At 43.8% G+C, this 18,761-nt stretch overlaps 1 protein-coding gene across 6 annotated transcripts in view; it reads right to left on the bottom strand.

Moving 5' to 3' along the window:
- LOC140471274 (bromodomain adjacent to zinc finger domain protein 2A-like) overlaps positions 1-18,761 on the bottom strand; it is a 129,528-nt gene that overhangs the window by 72,494 nt on the left and 38,273 nt on the right. For 4 of the 6 annotated variants that reach the window (XM_072567244.1, XM_072567240.1, XM_072567242.1 and 1 more), the window contains one exon: positions 5,829-6,419. In XM_072567244.1, coding sequence (XP_072423345.1) covers positions 5,829-6,417 — 589 coding nt within the window. In that variant the 5' untranslated portion in view covers positions 6,418-6,419. Of the gene's footprint in view, positions 1-5,828; positions 6,420-9,070; positions 9,199-15,788; positions 15,961-18,761 lie in introns of all 6 variants that reach the window. The other 2 variants (XM_072567243.1, XM_072567241.1) reach the window with 2 other exon arrangements.

Below are 18,761 nucleotides of genomic sequence, written 5' to 3'. Positions count from 1 at the left end.
CACCACATATTGTCCTGCCTGTCATCCTTGCCCCTGCCCACACTAACTTGCATAACATGGCTGTCCTGAGTGCATTCTTGAAGTTGTACTGCACACAAAAAGTGAGACATTCACTTGGAAAACTGGAATTCACTATCTAGATGAGTACTAGAATCCTAAAAATAACACATACTCTGAAAATACTCATTGAGGTCCCCAGCCATGCAGAGAAGGGACAGGACTATTTGAGATCACATCATTGGAACCATTTCTAAGTTGCAATGGATATTCAAATTCTAACTTGTCTGGAACTGAATGAAAAAAGGATATCTACTGAAAGGCAGTATAGAAAATCTTCTGAGCAATCTGATTAATGGGTTTTGCAAATTGAGGATTGGCAATAAAACTGAGTGGCTTAAAACATGATTGCTGAAATATGCATCAAACAGTGCACTTTTTAAAAAAGGGATATATTGCCCTTTGCCCAATGGTCACTTGTGAAGTGTGACAAACATTTCTGAGTATGTTAGCCTGCAGAATATTTTGAACTGTCCCAACAGAATTTCCACTGTGCCATTCACAGTGGGGTGAAGATTATGCCATAAGGAGCTGAGCATGAAATGTATTACTCTGCTCCAAAAATGCAGTGATGTGTGACTTAGTACACCCCAACAAGTTATTAAAAAAAAATTTCTGTTCCATTCTCAGTTCCATTGCAACTAAAGGAAGATTGCATTTAGACATTAGTCATAGAGTTGTATAGCCTTCAGTCCAACTCATCCATGCCAACCAGATATCCTAAATTAATCTAGCCCCATTTGCCAGCATTTGGCCCACATCCCTCCAAACCTTTCCTATTCATATATCTATCCAGATGCCTTTTAAATGTTGTAATTGTACCAGCCTCCACCACTTCCTCTGGCAGCTCATTCTATACACGTACCACCCTCTGTGTGAAAAAGTTGCCTCTCAGCTCCCTTTTAAATCTTTCCCCTCTCACCCTAAACGTATGCCCTGTAGTTTTGGACTCCACTACCCTAGGGAAGAGACCTTGGCTATTTACCCTATCCATGCCCCTCATGATTTTATAAACCTCTATAAGGTCACCCCTCAGCCTCCGACACTCCAGGGAAAACAGCCCCAGCCTACTCAGCCTCTCCCTATAGCTCCAATTCTCCAACCCTGGCAACATCCTTGTAAATCTTTTCTGAACCCTTTCAAGTTTCACAACATCCTTCCTATAGGAGGGAGACCAGAACTGGATTCTGTATTCCAAAAGTGGCCTAACCAAAGTCCTGTACAGCCACAACATGACCTCCCAACTCAATACTCTGACCACTTAAGGCAAGTGTACCAAACGCCTTCTTCACTATCCTACCTATCTGTGCTCCATCCTCAAGGAGCCATGAACCCACATCCTAAGGTCTCTTTGATTGGTAACCCACTCCCCCGGACCCTACCATTTAGTATATAAGTCCTGTCATGATTTGCCTTTCCAAAATGCAGCACCTCACATTTATCGAAATTAAACTCCATCTGCCACTCCTCAGCCCATTGGCCCATTTGATAAAGATCCCATTGTAATCCGAGGTAACCTTCTTCGCTGTCCACTACACCTCCAATTTTGGTGTCATCTGCAAACTCACTAATTATACCTACTATGTAAATAAATGATGAATAGCAGTGGACCCAGCATTGATCCTTGTGGCACTCCACTGGTCACAGGCCTTCAGTCTGAAAAATAAACCCTCCACCACTACCCTCTGTCTCCTACCTTCAAGCCAATTTTGTATCCAAATGGCTAGTTCTCCCTGTATTCCATGCGATGTAACCTTGCTAACCAGTCTCCCATGGGGAACCTTGTTGAACACCTTACTGAAGTCCATATAGATCATGTCTTCAATCTTTTTTGTCACTTTCTCAAAAGACTCAATCAAGTTCGCAAGACATGATTTCCCACCCACAAAGCCATATTGACTATTCCCAAGCAGTCCTTACCTCTCCAAGTACATGTAAATCCTGGCCCTCAGGATTTCCTCCAACAACTTGCCCACTACCGATGTCAGGCTCACCAGTCTATAGTTCCCTGGCTTTTCATTACTACCTTTCTTAAACAGTGGCACCACACTAGCCAACCTCCAGTCTTCCAGCACTTCACCGGTGAATATCAATGATACAAATATCCAGCAATCACTTCCCTACCTTCCCACAGAGTTCGAGGGTACACCTGATCAGATCCCAGGGATTTGTCACCTTTATCCCAGTACCTCCTCCTCTGTAATATGCACACTTTTTAAGATATCACTATTTATTTCTCCAAGTCCTCTCGCTTCCACATCCTTCTCTACAGTAAACACAGAGATGACATTTCTCATTTAGTATTGTATCCATCTCCTGTGGTTCCACACATAGGCTGCATTGCTGATCTTTGAGGGGCCCTATTCTCTCCCTAGTTACCCTTTTGCCCTTAATGTATTTGTAGAATCTCTTTGGAGTCACCTTAGCCCTATTTGCCAAAGCTATCTCATGTCCCCTTTTTGCCCTCCTGATTATACTCCAACTACCCTAATACCCCTCTAGAGATTCACTCGATCCCAGCTGTCTCTACCTGCCTTTTTTTTCTTAACTAAAACCTCAATTTCTCTAGTCATCCAGCATTCGCTACACCTACCAGCCTTTCCCTTCACACTAATGGAACATACTGTCTCTGGATTCTCGTTATCTCATTTTAAAGACCTCCCACTGTCCAACTACCCCTTTACCTGTGAATAGCCCCTCTCAATCAACTTTTGAGCGTTCCTGTTTAATACCATCAAAATTGACCTTACTCCAATTTAGAACTTCAACTTTTAGATCTGGTCTATCCTTTTCTATCACTATTTTAAAACTAATAGGATTATGATCACAGGCCCCAAAGTGCTCCCCCACTGACCCCTCAGTCACCTGCCCTGCCTTATTTCCCAAGAGTAGATCAAGTTTTGCACCTTCTCTAGAAGGTACATCCACCGACTGAATCAGAAAATTTTCTTGTACACAATTAACAAATTCCTCTCCATCCAAGCCCTTAACACTATGGCAGTCCGAGTCTGTTTGGAAAATTAAAATCCCCTACCATTACAACTCTATTATTCTTACAGATAGCTGAGATCTCCTTAAAAATTTGCTTCTCAATTTCCTGTTGACTATTGGGGGGCCTATAGTACAATCCCAATAAGGTGATCACTCTTTCTCATTTCTCAGTTCCACCCAAGTAACTTCAGAGGACATACTCCCTGAAATATTCTCCCCTAAGTACAGCTGTAATGTTATCCCTAACCAAAAATGCCACTCCCGCCACCCCTGTCCCCCTATCTGTCCTTCCTATAGCATCTATACCCTGGAACATTAAGCTGCCAGTCCTGCCCTTTCTTGAGCCACAGGTCTGTGAAAGTTGTGATATCCCAGTCTTATATTCCCAACCATGCCCTGAGTTCATCTGCCTTACCCATCAGGCCTCTTGCATTGAAATAAATGCAGTTTAATTTATCAATCTTACCTTGTTCTCTGCCTTGTTCTTGCCTACCTTGATAATTTAACTTGCTCCTCTTCTCAACTGTACCAGTCTCAGACCGATCTCTTTTCTCACTACTTCTTTGGGTCCCGGTCCCAGTCCCAACTCCCGCCCCCCTCAAACACACACACCCAATCTTACTGGTTTAAAGCCGCCTGAGTAGCACTGGCAAATCTCCCTGCCAGGATATTGATCCCCTTCCAATTCAGGTGCAGCCTGTCCTTATACAGATCACTTCTACCCAAGAAGAGATTCCAATGTTCCAAGAATGCCTGCCCCCTGCACCAGCTCCTCAGCCACACATTCATCTGCTCTATCCTCCTATTCCTACCCTCACTCGCTCATAGCACTGGGAGTAATCCAGATATTACTATCCTGGAGGACCTACTTTTTAACCTCCTACCTAGTCTCTTTCATTCTCCCTTCAGAACCTAATACCCTTCCCTTTCTATGTCATTCGCACCAACATGACCACCTGCTGGTCCCTCTCCCCTCTGAGAATATTCTGCACCCTCTCCGAGACACCCTTGACCCTGGCACCGGGGAGGCAACCCACCATTCTGATGTCTTGCTGTTGGCCACAGAAATGTCTGTGCCCCTAACTAGAGAGGCCCCTATCACAATCGATCCCTTGGAACCTGACGTACCCGTCATTACAGTACAGACAGACTAAAACTCACTTTACTTCTTTAAAAAGGTGACAGTCATCTGCATGTCAGCTGTTAAGGACAAGTCTGAAATCATACACATACTGGAAAACCATCTCAGATCAGGGCAAGTTGAAGGATGGTCTGTTTTATAAGGATAAGGAGATTATACCAGGTGAAAAACAGTAAATTATTTCTCTTGAAATGCCATTGTTGGGTTCATGTGGCACAGCGGTAATGCCACTGTCAGGAAGCCCAGGTTCAAGTCCCATCTGCTCCAGTGATGTATAGTAACATCGCTGAACAAAGTGATATGAACCTAGCTGAAATGTCATTGCCCTCCAAAGATCGCACACGACCTGCTGAGGATTTGCAGCCTCTGCGGTTTTTTGCTTTTGTAGCAGTATTCTTCAGCTGAAGTTCCTTTCGAGATCATAAAACCTACGTTTGCTGTCAATTAAACACTGGCAAGGGGCACAGGGAGATTAACCAAGAAGCTACGGGTATTCGGAGCCTTGAACTTTGCTTCGGAGTTTTCATGGAATCCTACAGCGCAAACACAGGCCATTCAGCTCATCGAGGCTGCACCGATTCTCTGAAGAGCACCCCACCCAGACCCAATCCTACGCCCACTGCCCCGATAATCCCGCATTTCCCATGCCTAATCCACCTAACCTACATGTCCCTGGACACTGCAGGGCAATTTAGCATGACCAATCCACCATAACCTGCAGATCTTCGGACTGTGGGAGGAAACCGAAGCACCCAGAGGAAACCCATGCAGACACGGGGAGAATGTGCAAACTCCACACAGACAGTTACCAGAGGGTGGAATCGAACCCTGGTCCCTGGTGCTGTGAGTTAATTTATCCATTTAAGCATTACACAGACATTTGAAAATGAAACCTAAATTGCAAATTCATTTATAAGAACAATGTCCTTCAGTTCTTACAAAATACAGCACAGAGGGTGCAATGTCACCCTTCTTTATCTCTCAATGACTGGCTACCTGGATCAGACACATGAGTCCCCATGTTTTTGCGGCAGAGAATTGAGTTTAACACATCAAATTTTCCAAACAGCCAGAAGGAGACATTCTCTAGGTATGAGCAGCCTTGTCTAAATGACTCAAATATGAAAGAATACTGTCAAAAGTTCCTTCTAGTCTGCATGGCCTAGTGCATTTCCCATCAAACACAACTGGGAGCAGATGAAGTCAATATGAAGGGGCTACTTTTGGTTTTGCCCTGAGCTGTCCGTTCACAATGGGGTGGCATGGTAGCTTAGTGGTTAGCAGTGCTGCCTCACAGTGCCATAGACCTGGGTTCGATTCCCCCCTCGGGTGAACCGTCTGTGTGGAGTTTCACATTCTCCCCCCTCCCCGTGCCTGCTTGGGTTTGCTCTGGTTTCCTCCTTCAGTCCAAAGATGTGCAGGTCAGGTGAATCAGCCATGCTAAACTGCCCATAGTGATAGTGATAGGTGCATTAGTCAGGGGGAAATATAGGGTAGGGGAATGGCTCTGGGTGGATTACTCTTCGGCGGGTTGGTATGGACTTGTTGGGCCAAATGGCCTGTTTCCATACTGTAGGGAATCTAATCTAATACAATGTCAAGTAATTTTCCTGTATTTTTACATCCATATAAACTGTACCTGACTCTTTATCCTCCAGCTCCACAACTTGCTCATAATCTTTGCTGCAGAAGAGGTCCAGGTCAGCATCCTCGAGGTCTACTATGTCTGGCTGAGAGTTACAGTGTTCATACTGGTGATCATAAGGATACGTGAAGGAGTGAACTTCTTCAGACATAGTCCTGGTGAGCTCATGGTTTGGGGAGAAAGATGATGGCTCTTGCACCATATCAAAGTGAATTTTCGGAGTCGAACATAAGCTGTAAGGATCAAAATGCAAGCCAGTAGAATTGTGAGTCCTGTCATCACACAGCTTCAGGTTTTTCGGCATTGCAGAAGGCTCAGTTGGGACTTCTTTAATAGCAGTTTCGAAAGGACCATTTGACTGATGCTGACCTTGAGAAGGCAGCTGGGGCAGCATCACCTTTTCTTTGAGTTTGTCCACACTTGTGGACTGGTACTGTCCGCAGTCCCAGAAAAAGTCATACCCGCTCATTGAGTTAGGGTGGGAGTCTCTCATCACAAGGGATGAAGCGGCTGGAGCGAAGGCCTCTGATGTACTCGCTCCTGAGTCAACAGTTACACCATTAACGTTCAGTTCACCGTTCATAGCTGAAACAGAGAGAAAGAAAGTATATTATGAATTGAGAATGTGACATCCCTAACCTGTCAATGGACAGCACCAATGTGTCATAATTATATAACATCCACTTTAACACACATTGGTTTTAATGTCAAGAATCAAAATTTACTTTCTTGCTTAACACCTAAATATAATTTTCAATTCCTGACCTGTTCAAATATAGGAACGACTTTAAGTCAATTAAAAAAAAGTTCAAGGAACAGGAGAATCGACGTTTCGGGCATCAGCCCTTCTTCAGGAATCAAGCCCGAAACGTCGATTCTCCTGCTCCTTGGATGCTGCCTGACCTGCTGCGCTTTTCCAGCAACACATTTTCAGCTCTGATCTCCAGCATCTGCAGTCCTCATTTTCTCCTAAAAAAAAGTTCACTTTTGCTTATGAAATCAGGAGACAGAACCTGAAACAAATTAGCACTTGCTCGGAATTCTCCTTCAACTCTCTATGATTTCTAGTGATTTGGATGCAGGCAGCAGTTATCAACATTGACAGATTACAACAAAAATCCGCAATTGTGTAACAGGTTTAAAAGGAATGTATACTGAGCTGTTCCACAGCAGAATAGTCGGAGTAAGTTGGATGACAAGCCACTGAGGAGATATCAGGAGGGAAAGTTTTTAAGGCGACACCAGAGAGGGAGGTGGAGAGTCTGAGATATGTAGGGAGACAATTTCAGAGTATGGTACCGAAAAGCACAGCCATTAATGGCAGGGCAAGAGGGAAAAGAGTGCACAAGTAGGCACAGCTGGTGGAATGGAAAATCCTGTGGTGTGAGGGGCACTGTAGTACTGCAGGAGGTTACAGAGATAGGGACAGGAAGGCCATGAAAGAATTCGAACACAAGGATGAAAATTTGGAACCTTCTCCACAGCCATATCATGGGGCTGACCTCAGGGGTGGGTGGGAAGGTGGTGGGCGGGGCACACACCCTACTTATGCGTGCCCCTTTCTTCCACTGACAACACACCCAGCCCAGACATGGAAAATCCAACCCCCAGAGTTCTGAGGAGGAGGGGAAAGGATTTGGGAGGTGAAAAAAACAACAGAAATGTTGCAGTATATTGCAAGAACTTGGAATGGTCAGCAGTTTAGTGAGAAAGTGGTCAAGGAGCAGAAATAAGATTGTTGCGTCCCACAGCAGGAGATATGTATCACCACAACAATCAATACCACACTCATCAGGCATGTTTTTAACAAATCTGTTATTCTCACTTCGTGATCACAGCAGTGACTCACTTTTCCAACTTAAACCATTGAGGATTTATCTGCTCCCAGTGACTGTTCTTAAAGGGGAACCATCTGATAAGCTAATCTCATTTCCTTGCAAATGCACAGCATTGGTGATGTAAACCATGTAGCAATACATTATCTTGTCAATTGCATGAACCAGAGTGAAAATTAATTTTGTCAGTCGACTTTCCTGAAAAAAAAACATTAAAACCAATTCTTATGAGAAAGGCATCTTTAACAGTGGAAGCTCCCCAGCTGCCCTGCCCTGTGTGCCCATGAACAGCAACTATGGTATGTTCAGATTTGCAAAGGCAGCTGAAAATTTCATTTCATTGTGCAGAAACCTGCTGTAAATGCTGTGACTGTGGATGTCATTCCTCTTTAGACTTTTCTTTTTCAAGAATGAGGAACCAGGAGGAAGAACTATTAACCTCAATTGGGTCTGCGTGTCTCGAAAAGGGCTGCAGATTGTTGAATCAGTTTGCTTTATTCAGTGCCCTCCTCATTTTCTAGTTGAGTGTGAGGGGAATGGAGCCTAAGATATACACCATTGAACATATTTGCACAAGACCTATATTCAAAAACATACTTGCAAACTGGCCCAATTTATACATTATATTTCCTCAGTTTCCCCGTCCTCTCAGCATCTACCTTGTGCAGCTCTATTATCTTCTCCTGCTATTGCTTCACAGTAGCTGGCAGAGAATACTTCATTCTGAGCAGATTCAAACTGATCTATTGCACCACTCAAGTCCCCTCCTATAAGCTGTTCTTTGCTTTTACCCATGCCCTCACCACGAAGACAGTAAGGAACCTCAAATCAAGTCCATAAAAGCAGGAGAAACAGTGAAATTACCCACAGCACCCTGGGCTAGGGAGGAGGAAATTCTGCCCAAAATCCTATCAGTAGCCAGTAGATATGTGTGTGTGTGTGTGTGTGTGTGTGTGTGTGTGTGTGTGTGTGTGAGTGAGAGAGAAAAAGAGAGAGAGAGAATGCGCGTGCATGAAAAAAAAAGAGAGATCCAAGGAACTGGAGGGCAGCCAGTGTGTGTTGAATCTATACCTTCAGCATTAAGCAACTCCTTAAGGTCTAGAAGGGAGCAAAACGAAAGGACAAACAAAAACAAATTAAGCAAACTAATAAAACCTGATTGAAGTTAACCTTTAGCAGTAGAGCTAATAACGTGTGTACATTGACTCAATTTCTGGTTTCATAATCGCTTAAAACTGAAGGAAGGATTGCAAGAAGCAAACTGATAAGGAGCCATCATGTGACAGAGCTTGGGTGGGGTTGGGAGCGGGGAGCTTTTTCCTAGCCCACTCTCTATAGAAGCTCCATACCAATGCTATGCAGGGCATGAATGACAACTTCCAGCCCAGGCTCTGCCCTTACCTCTGCCTAACTGTGTTGAGTTCATTGTGATCCCATTAGTGCGCAAGCTATCTTCCTGATAAGGTGAAGGCTTAAGGACTGAGGCAACGGGTGTCGACATGCACCAGGCAGATCATTGGCCTCCATATCTGAAAATTGAAAAAAAACCAAAATGGAGACTTCAGGTGCATCTATATTACAGAGCATATTTCCAAGTATCAGAGTGAAAAGAAAGGTTTTCCAGTCACATGTCCCCTTTCTGTCACATGATACTACCTCATGATATGTAGGGTAGCATGAATGACAGTCTGATGTCACGGAGGTTCATGATGTTCATTAATGATTTTTTACAGTGATTTTTCGAGGCATCGTTGAATCTCACAAGGCACCTATGACTGCAAACAACAAATGTCATGACCATCTTTCCTATGAATATGACAACACCTGTGCAGCGGTTCAGAGAAGATTCACTCGGATGATTCCTGGGGTGAAGGGACTTGTCTTATGAGGAAAGGTTGAGCAGGTTGGGCCTCTACTCACTGGGAGTTTAGGAGATTAAGAGGTGACTGAAACATAACACTCTGAGGGAGCTGCACAAGATAGATGCTGAGAGGACGGAAAACTGAGGATCCCAAAGCAGAAAGTCAGCACCACTGAGAGGAGCCGCTGAGTTGAGAATTCTGAGGCAGTTAGTCAAGGCCAGCGCTAAAGTAATTGTAGATGATTAGAACTGGTGCTTGTTCTACATCAGAAGGAGTGTCTCTGGAAGTGTTTAAGGTATTTCATGTTCTTAAGTTTTAATATAGTGTACATATCAGTGGTAAAGTTTAAAAAGTATATAAAAGGCATCATAAGCAATGAATAATGTAATTATATAATTAAACTAATTTAGAATAGAGTTCTGGTGATGTGTCAAGGCTGCAGCATGTAGGAGCCCCTGGATGCCATTGTGATCCAGTCTGTGTGGATGAGAGTGGGAGTTGGAGGCTGGATATGCAAACTGACAATGGCACCATGGTACAGGTGGGTGGAGTACTAACAAGTGCATTAGTAATAGTAGTGGGTGATAGTATAATGAGGGTAATGATCACCATTCTCTGCAGCAAAGAGCAAGAGTCCAGAAGGCCTGCTGATTACCAGGGTTTGGGTCATCAGCTGAGGGCTGGAGAGGAACTTGTAGTGAGAGGGGGAGAGTTTCAGAGGTCATGGCCCATGTAGCTACCAACAACATTGGTAGAATTAGCAACGGCGTTCTGCACAGAGTGGATGTGGAGATAATCTCTAAATTAGAAAGCAGAACAAAGAGTATGGTTATAAGAAAGGTTATAATCTCTGGATTAAATAACTGAGCCACCTGCATCAATTGCTAATTTTAAATCGGAGACAGATAAATTTTTGCTAAGCAAAAGGTATCAAGGGATATGGACCAAAGGCAGATATATGGAGTTAGACCACAGATCAGCCATGATCTCATTGAATGGCAGAACAGGCTCAAGGGGCTGAACAGCCTATTTCTGTTCATATGTTCCAAATCAGCACACGGTACATAACGCTAGCGAGATGAATATGTGATTCAAAGACTGATGTGAACGAAGTGGGTTTCAGTTTGTGGGCTCCTGGCACCAATACTGGGGAAAGCAGGGTCGTACCATTGGGTTAGTCTACATCTGAACTGTGCCAAGTCCAGAGTTCCTGTGAACTGCATAACGAGGGAGGTAGAAAGGGTTCTGAAATAAATGGTGGGGCAAGGGATCAAATGTGGAAAGACATCGCATATCAAAGGTTAGAAACATGATAAGAGATGAAAATAGTAATACGGGAAGTAAGGGTCAGAAGGTGGTACGAAGGGACAAAGAGAAGAAAACCTAGGAATACACCAACATTCAAGATTAGATGTTATAAAGATAACAAAAAAGTCAAAACTAAAGGCTCTGTATCGAAATACGCAACAGCATTCATATACAATAAAGAAATGGAAGTAAATGTATACAATCTGATAGCTGTTATGAAGTTCTGGCTTCATGGTGACAAGAATTTGGTTCTGAATATTAAGGGGTGCATGATATTCAATACAAAAAGTAAGTTAAGGAAAAGCAAGGGTAATGTTGTTAATCAATGATAGTATTAGTGCAATAGTTAGAGATGACATTGGTTCAGGAGGTCAGGATATCGAAATGGCTGTGGTGGAGATGAGGAGTTGATGAAAGAAATCACTCATGGGAGTATACAGACCGTCAAACAGCAACCGCAATGTGGGACAAAGTATACAAGAAGAAATATTCAATGCTGGTGATAATGGGATGACAATGATCATTCATATAAGCTACACCTAAACTGGAACGATCAGGCTGGCAGTTGTAGCTTGGAGGAGAAGTTCATAGAATGCTTTCGAGGTTTAGAGCAGTACATTTTGGAACTGACCAGGGAGCAGGTTACACTAGACTTGGTAATGTGTAACGTGACTCAGAGTTAAGGTATCCCTAGGTAGTAGTGACTGTAATATGATGTAATTTCACATTCAGTTTGAAGAGGAAAAGATTGGGGCTAAGACTCATACTTTAAACCTAAATAAGGGCAACTATATGGGGGTGAGCTGAGCTAGCTGAAGTGAAGTGGCATACCAAGCTACAAGACAGATCAATACAATGCAGGCATCAGTTAGCTCATTTGGCTGGACGGAGATCACTCTTTCTCAGCTTCTCCCCTTGCCTGAGGCCTGGTGAGTTGTCTCTCTCAAATGAGAGAGAACAGCCCTTTGGTCTGGGAGGACGATAGCAACTTTATGTTACTATTCCTTCTATGAAGGAAAATTCTAAAAGAGAGACTCATTATCCATGGTTAACTAAAGAAGTTCAGGAAAGCATAAAACTTAAGAAAAGAAAAATCATGTTTAACCAATTTATTGCAGCTCATTGAAGCAGAAAGCTTAAAACAACGAGAAGGAATAAATGGATCTTTTTTCCAAGTGGCAGGCAGTGGCTAGTGGGCTACTACAGGGGTCAGTACTTGGACTCCAGCTTTTCACAATATATATTAATGAGGGAACTCTCCAAGTTTGCAGGTGACACAAAGATGCCTGGGAGGATGAGCTGTGAGGAGGATACGGAGAAGCTTAAGTGTGATCTCAACAAATAAGTGAGCAAACATATTGCAGATGCAGTATAATCTGGATAAACAAGAGATTATCAAGCAAAAACAGGAAGGCATATTATTCTTTGAATATTGACAGATTGGGAAAGGGGGAGGTGTAATAAGACCTGGGTGTCCTCATACACCAGTTGCTCAAAGTAAGCCTGCAGGTACAGTAGGTGGTAAAGAAGGTAAATGGCCTTCATAGCAAGAGGATTTGAGTGCAGGAGCAGGAGTAGCTAGCTTTAATTGTACAGGACCATGGTGAGACCACATCTGGGAGTATGTGTGCACAGTTTTGGTCTCCTTATCGGAGAGAGGATTTGCTGGCTACGGAGGAAGGCAAGGAACGTTTACCAGACTGATTCCTGGGCTGCAGGAGTGATGCACAGGGAGTGTCTGGATCAGTTAGGGCTGTATTCACTGGAGTTTCAAAGAATGTTCAGGGGGATCTTGTAGAATCTGATAAAGTTCGAACAGGATTAGACAGGAGTGATGCAGGGAAGGATCTTCTTGATGGCTGGGAAGTCCAGAGCCAGAGGTTCATAGTCTAAGGATACAGTACAGGTCTTTTAGGACTGAGATGAGGAGAAATCTCTTCCCCAGAGAGGGGGGAGCCTGTGGAATTCTCTGCATAGAAAGCAGTTAAAGCTAAAAAAGGTAAAACGTGTGTCGGTCTTCTCAGGAGTGAGAATGGGGAGTTATGAGGAGATAATAAGGAAATGGGGAATGAAATGAACAAACAATTTGGTTCTGTCCTCACTATAGAGGATATAGAGGCTGTTCAGGCTAAAATATTGCATGTTTTCAAGAAGGAGACAGATATATTTAGTCATAGAGTCATAGAGATGAACAGCACGGAAACAGACCCTTTTGTCCAACTTGTCCATGCCGATCAGCTATCCCAACCCAATCTAGTCCCACCTGCCAGGACCCAGCCCATATCCCTCCAAATCCTTCCTATTCATATACCCATCCAGATGCCTTTTAAATATTGCAATTGTACCAGCCTCCACCACTTCCTCTGGCTTTGCATTCCATACACGTACCACCCTCTGTGTGAAAATGTTGCCCCTTAGGTCTCTTTTATATCTTTCCCCTCTCACCCTAAATCTATGCCCTCTTGTTCTGGACTCCCCTACCCCAGGGAAAACTCTTCAGGCTAAAGGGATCAAAGCATATGGGCAGAAAGCAGGAACAGGGCACTGTGTTGAATGATGAGTCATGATCACATTGAATGACAGAGCAGGCTCAAAAGGTCCAAACTGCCTACTCCTGCCTCTATATGCAATAGCTCTGTCAGTAACATACATAGAAGCCTGCAGACATACTTTCTGGAAGTCCAAATATAGTATTTGATAAGGTGACGCATCAAAGGATATTACAAAAAAGCTGATGATATAGGGAGTGGCATATTAGCATGGAGGGAAGAAAACAGAGTGGATGCATAAATGGGTCTTTGATTGGCAGGATGTAACAAGTGGAGGCCTGCAGGGGTCTGTGCTGCGCCAGTCTCAATTTTTTAAAATTTATATCAATGTCTTGGATGAAGGGAGTGAAGACATGGTCGCTAAATTCACAGATGACACCAAGATAGTGAGGAAGGTATGTATGAAGAGAACATCAGGAAATCACAGGTGGATACAGGTTGACTGAGTGGGCAAAGATCTGTCACATGGAATATAGTATGGGAGAATGTGAAGTTGTTCACTTTTGCAAGGAAGAATGAAATAAAAGCAGAGTGGTATTGAAATGGCGAATGATTGCAGAATTCTGAGGTGCAGACGTATTGAGGTGTCTGGTGCATGAGTCACACAAGGTCAGTATGCAAGTACATCATATAATCAAGAAAGCTAATGGGATGCTAAGTCTTCTTACACGAGAAACTGAATATAAAAATAAGGATGTAATGTTTCAGTTATACAAGACAACAATGAGATGACATCTCGAATATTCTGTGCAGTTCAGTTCCCCTTATTTCAGGAAGCATCTAAGTCCTGTGGGGGACAGTACAGTGCAGGGTTTACTGGATTGATCCATGCAATAAGTGGGTTGTTCTATGAGGATGGTTGGACAGACTGCACTTGTTTCCCCTGGAGTTTAGAACAGTAAGAGCTGATTTGATTGGTGTGTATAAGACCCTGGTTAGTCTTAACAGGGTGGACATGGTAATGATGTTCCTCTTGTGGGGTAGTCCGGAACAAGGGAGCTCTGATTTAAAATTAGGGGTCACCTTTCAGAGATGAGGAGAATCTTATTCTCTTCGAGGGCTGTGCAATTTGGAACTCTGCCTCAAAAAGTGGTCAAGTCAGGGTCATTGAATTTTTTTAAACACGGAAGTGGGTAGATTCATGTTAGACAGAGGAATCATGGGTTATCAGGGTGATGGGAACATGAGCTTCAGCAACAAACAAGTCGGCCATGGTCTTATTGGATAACAGAAAGGCTCGAGGGGCTGAATGGTCTGCGTCTGGTCCTATTTCATATGTTGTATGTTTCCTCTTGAGGGGGAATCTATTTTGGGCTCCCGGCAGCTTCTGCATGGACAAGGCAGTCCTCGCACTGACTCCTTGCTGCTGCAGCAGAGGGGAGTTTGGGGTCCTGGCAGTCTGACTCCAGTGCAGATTCACAGAGACAGCAGCAGAGGCAAGGTTGGGCCCAGTACAAGACCTAGCAACGTTGGCAAGGTGGGCCCAAAGCAGATTCACGGTGGCAGCGGAGTCAAGTTGGGCTGGTGCATTACCCAGCAGCACCTGCATTGGCGAGGTCCAGCAAGGATTCAGTGGTGATGGCGTCAGTGGAGAGTGACTTTCATTCCAGCGGCAGTGGTGGGGCCTGATCACAAGCCCATGGCAGAACACTGAACAAGAAGGACTTTAAAAGTCAAACACTTTTTCTTTATTACTTTATTTTTCTATCTTTATAGTCAACATTTGGTCTACTTTTCTGTGTTTTAAGATGGTGCCAGAGAGTGGCAACACTATACATCACTCTTCACTTGTGACAAAATGTACGTGACAATAAATGAATCAAATCAAATCAACTAGGGGAAAAAGTTTCAGAACATAGGGTCTCTCATTTCAGATGGTGATAGAGCAGGATTTATTCCCTCAGAGAGTCCTTAATCTTTGGAGTTCTCTACCTGAGGGAGAAGTGAGGTCTGGCACATGGAATGTATTCAAGGCGGAGTTAGACAGATCTTTGATGTACAAGGGAGTCAAGGGTTAGAGCCAACAGGAAGGCTACAATCAGATGAGTCCTGATTTTATTGAGAATGGAGGAGCAAATTCAAGCAACCAAATGGTCGATTCCTGCTCTGATGTCTTCTCTCTCTGGGGATTTTAGGGTAATCTTCCTCTATTTTCTCCTTTCCACCCCAGTTTCATATCCTGTGGTATGACCAATACATTAGGTGGAGCATCCTGGCTTTCAGGCTCCCTCAACTAAACAACAACCAAAACACACTGCCCCCTCAGTTTCTAAATGGTACCATTCAGCAAAACCTCATCACCACTCAAAACCCATGTCTCATTATTGAGTGTTGACTTTTTGGGGTGAATACGTTTGAAGACCCTTTGCAGACAGCATCCTCCTCCTAAACTCAAGTCACCTTGGTTTGTGCTCCCATCTCTGGCCAATGTCGTCACTGGAGGTTCAGCACAACGTGGGTGATATCTTTGTGTCTGCTTCACCCATACACAATCAAACCCCACAGTCCAGTTCTGTCCGTGGATGGTAGCCGAGAGGATTTTTGAGTTGAATAGTACAACAAGGTTGGAGACCTGACAGTAAAAAGGTGGGAGTGATTTGAGAGGATGACAAAATCGGAGCGGGATGGATCATCAATTAAAACATACTGGGTTAAATGGCACTTTTCCAAAAATGTTTTGCACCAGTACACCAAGTAACTTCAGTGCTACTGCTGAGGACACATTTGAACTGTCAGTAAGAGCCTGATGCCTAAGGCAGTTAACTATTGTGCAACCTGACTGATACAGTTTGTCATTTGGTGAAGAATGGCAATCACTTAAGGCTGAGTGTTGAACTGGGAGATTCTCATGTAGGATTCCAACATTGCTACCAACCAATGCCTGCAATCAGCCCCTGCATCACCTCCAAACCTCAGTGCTACTCAAACCTGACAACGAAGTTGAACTAGAATTAGAAGCCCTACAGTATGGAAACAGGCCCTTTGGCCCAACAAGTCCACACGAACTCTCCGAAGATAACCCACCCAGACCCATTGCCCTCTTACTCTACATTTCCCCCTAACTAATGCACCTAACCTACACATCCCTAAACACAATGGGCAATTTAGCATGGCCAATTCACCCAACCTGCACATCTTTGGACTGTGGGAGGAAACTGGAGCACCCGGAGGAAACCAACGCAGACACGGGGAGAATGTGCAAACTCCACACAGACAGTCACCCCGAGGCTGGAATTGAACCCTGGCCCCTGGCGCTGTGAGACGCAATGCTAACCACTGAGCCTCCATGCTGCCATTCCTCGGGGACACCTCATACCAATGTCACCAGTGCCAATTCAGTGGCATAAAAAGGGGGGGTGGTTTAAATTGGCAGATTAACAGCCTCAGTTCCTTTAGGTCAGATGTTACAATCTCCCTTCTTTACTTAGTGACCAATACTGTACTTTGTTCTCCCTGTCCCACTCACACCATCTCCATTGTTATTGATTTTATTTGTCTGTCAATAGATAATTCAACTTTCCCGTCCTAACGGACCAAATGCAAAGTGATGAATCAATTATTTCCAAAGATCCATGTCAGAGCGAATGGAGACTCAGCCAGGGTCCCTGCTCCTGATCACAGGATGATATTCAAGGTAGAGGTACATCTGTGTGGCTTTTGGATCTTTGGTAACAACTTAGACCCCCCCCGAAAAGACCACTGGCACTTTTTGTTGAGGTTAACATGTAGTTGATGAATCAAGGGGTGACCAGTGCCAAGAGAACTATGCCCCCAAACAGACTCCAAGCCTCTGGGACAGGAAACAAGAGGAGAGGAGCAAAGTAACAAGAAAACCCTCCACCGACCTGTCTTTTCATGCAGCTTAATAAGGGTAGTGATCACAATAGGGCCTCGGGTATTAATGCAATCATCATGCAGCAATGGGTTGTGAATAACTACAATTCACCAAGCCAATTTCACACAGCTGGAAACACAGTATGTAATTTCCTAATCTATATTTTACCATAAATGATAATTACTCTACATAGTCTGTGGGAATCAAAACTCCCAGAGCGATCACTAGCAAACTGACAGAACCACCGGTGTTTGCATGACTGGTTTGTCCCTTTCTAACACAAATATTTCCAATTATGCCTTAATATACCAGAACTATTCTGGGTTTCAAAGAAGCTCACCTGGGATTTTACTCAGGGGCCAGGCATTCCTTGTTATTGAGGGCTTTAAAATATCCATTGTTGAGATATGGGCCTTGCTGGCAAGGCCAATATTTTTTGCTTGTCCTCCAACTGCCTTTAAGAAGGTGACATGAACCTGCCTGAATCCCTGCTGTCTATGCAGTGTAAGGGAGGAAGTTACAGGATTTTTTGACTCCGTAACAGAATTAGATTGCTGGTTTTTTTCACTAAGTTAGGATGGTGTTGAGCAGTGGAATTTGCAGATAGCAGTGTTCCCATGCCATCTTCAAAGTGACGAGGGTCATGAGTTTTATGAGGTGCTGTCAAGCTGTGGCAAGTTGCTACAGTGCATCCTGTCAGTGGCGCACACTACAGCCATGGTATGCTGGTGATGGAAGGAATGGATGATCTCCTAATCAAGCAAGTTGCTTTGTTCTGGATGGTGTCACGCTTCTTGACTGTGGTTGCAGCCAGGCAAGTACAGGGTTTTCTCTCACACTCCAGAGTCTTGCTTGTTGGTATTGATCTTCAGCACTACAGTCAGAATACTATTGGGAGCTGTAGTCTTTGCATTATTTCTTGACGTCACGTAGAGTGAACCTAATTGACTTAAAACCGGTAATGGTCTTGGAGGGGACCTCAAAAAGGGACCATACATTAGGTACTTCTGATTAAGAATGGTTACATGCACCCACATTCTAACACTAATCACTGGATAGCATCAAGAACAGGAACCCTTCCAAGAGATTAGCTAACACACTGGGATTACACCTGCGACCTTCTGGTAGGCCCGGTGAGCAACAACCCATTTTGGAAGTTCAACTGTCTGCTAACACTGTAGCAATTCCCAACAGGTAGCATTGAGGGAGGGTTCAAGTTACCTTTGCTTCTGCAGATGGGAACTGCAAAGCTTGATTTCGAAAGGCAAATGACACTAAACTGACATATTTAGATGAACAATCAAGAAATCGGCGTTCATAAAGGTGAAACTAAGGCTCCTCTTTTCCACTGTTTATCGGAGAAAAGAAATGTACCTCTTTAAGCCACACAGGAAGATATTAAAACAGGTGACCAAAGGCTTGATCGGTGTCAGTTTTGACCGATTACACTCCTGTGAAGTGCTTTGGGATTTTTTTACTACATTAACAGTTTGATATAAATGCAAGTTGTGATTAGTTATATAACATACTCAGGACAA

Source organism: Chiloscyllium punctatum, chromosome X, assembly GCF_047496795.1.
Source record: "Chiloscyllium punctatum isolate Juve2018m chromosome X, sChiPun1.3, whole genome shotgun sequence".
Taxonomy (NCBI): domain Eukaryota; kingdom Metazoa; phylum Chordata; class Chondrichthyes; order Orectolobiformes; family Hemiscylliidae; genus Chiloscyllium; species Chiloscyllium punctatum.
Note: the sequence above shows the minus strand (reverse complement) of the source record. Positions and strands in the feature narration are given on the sequence as shown.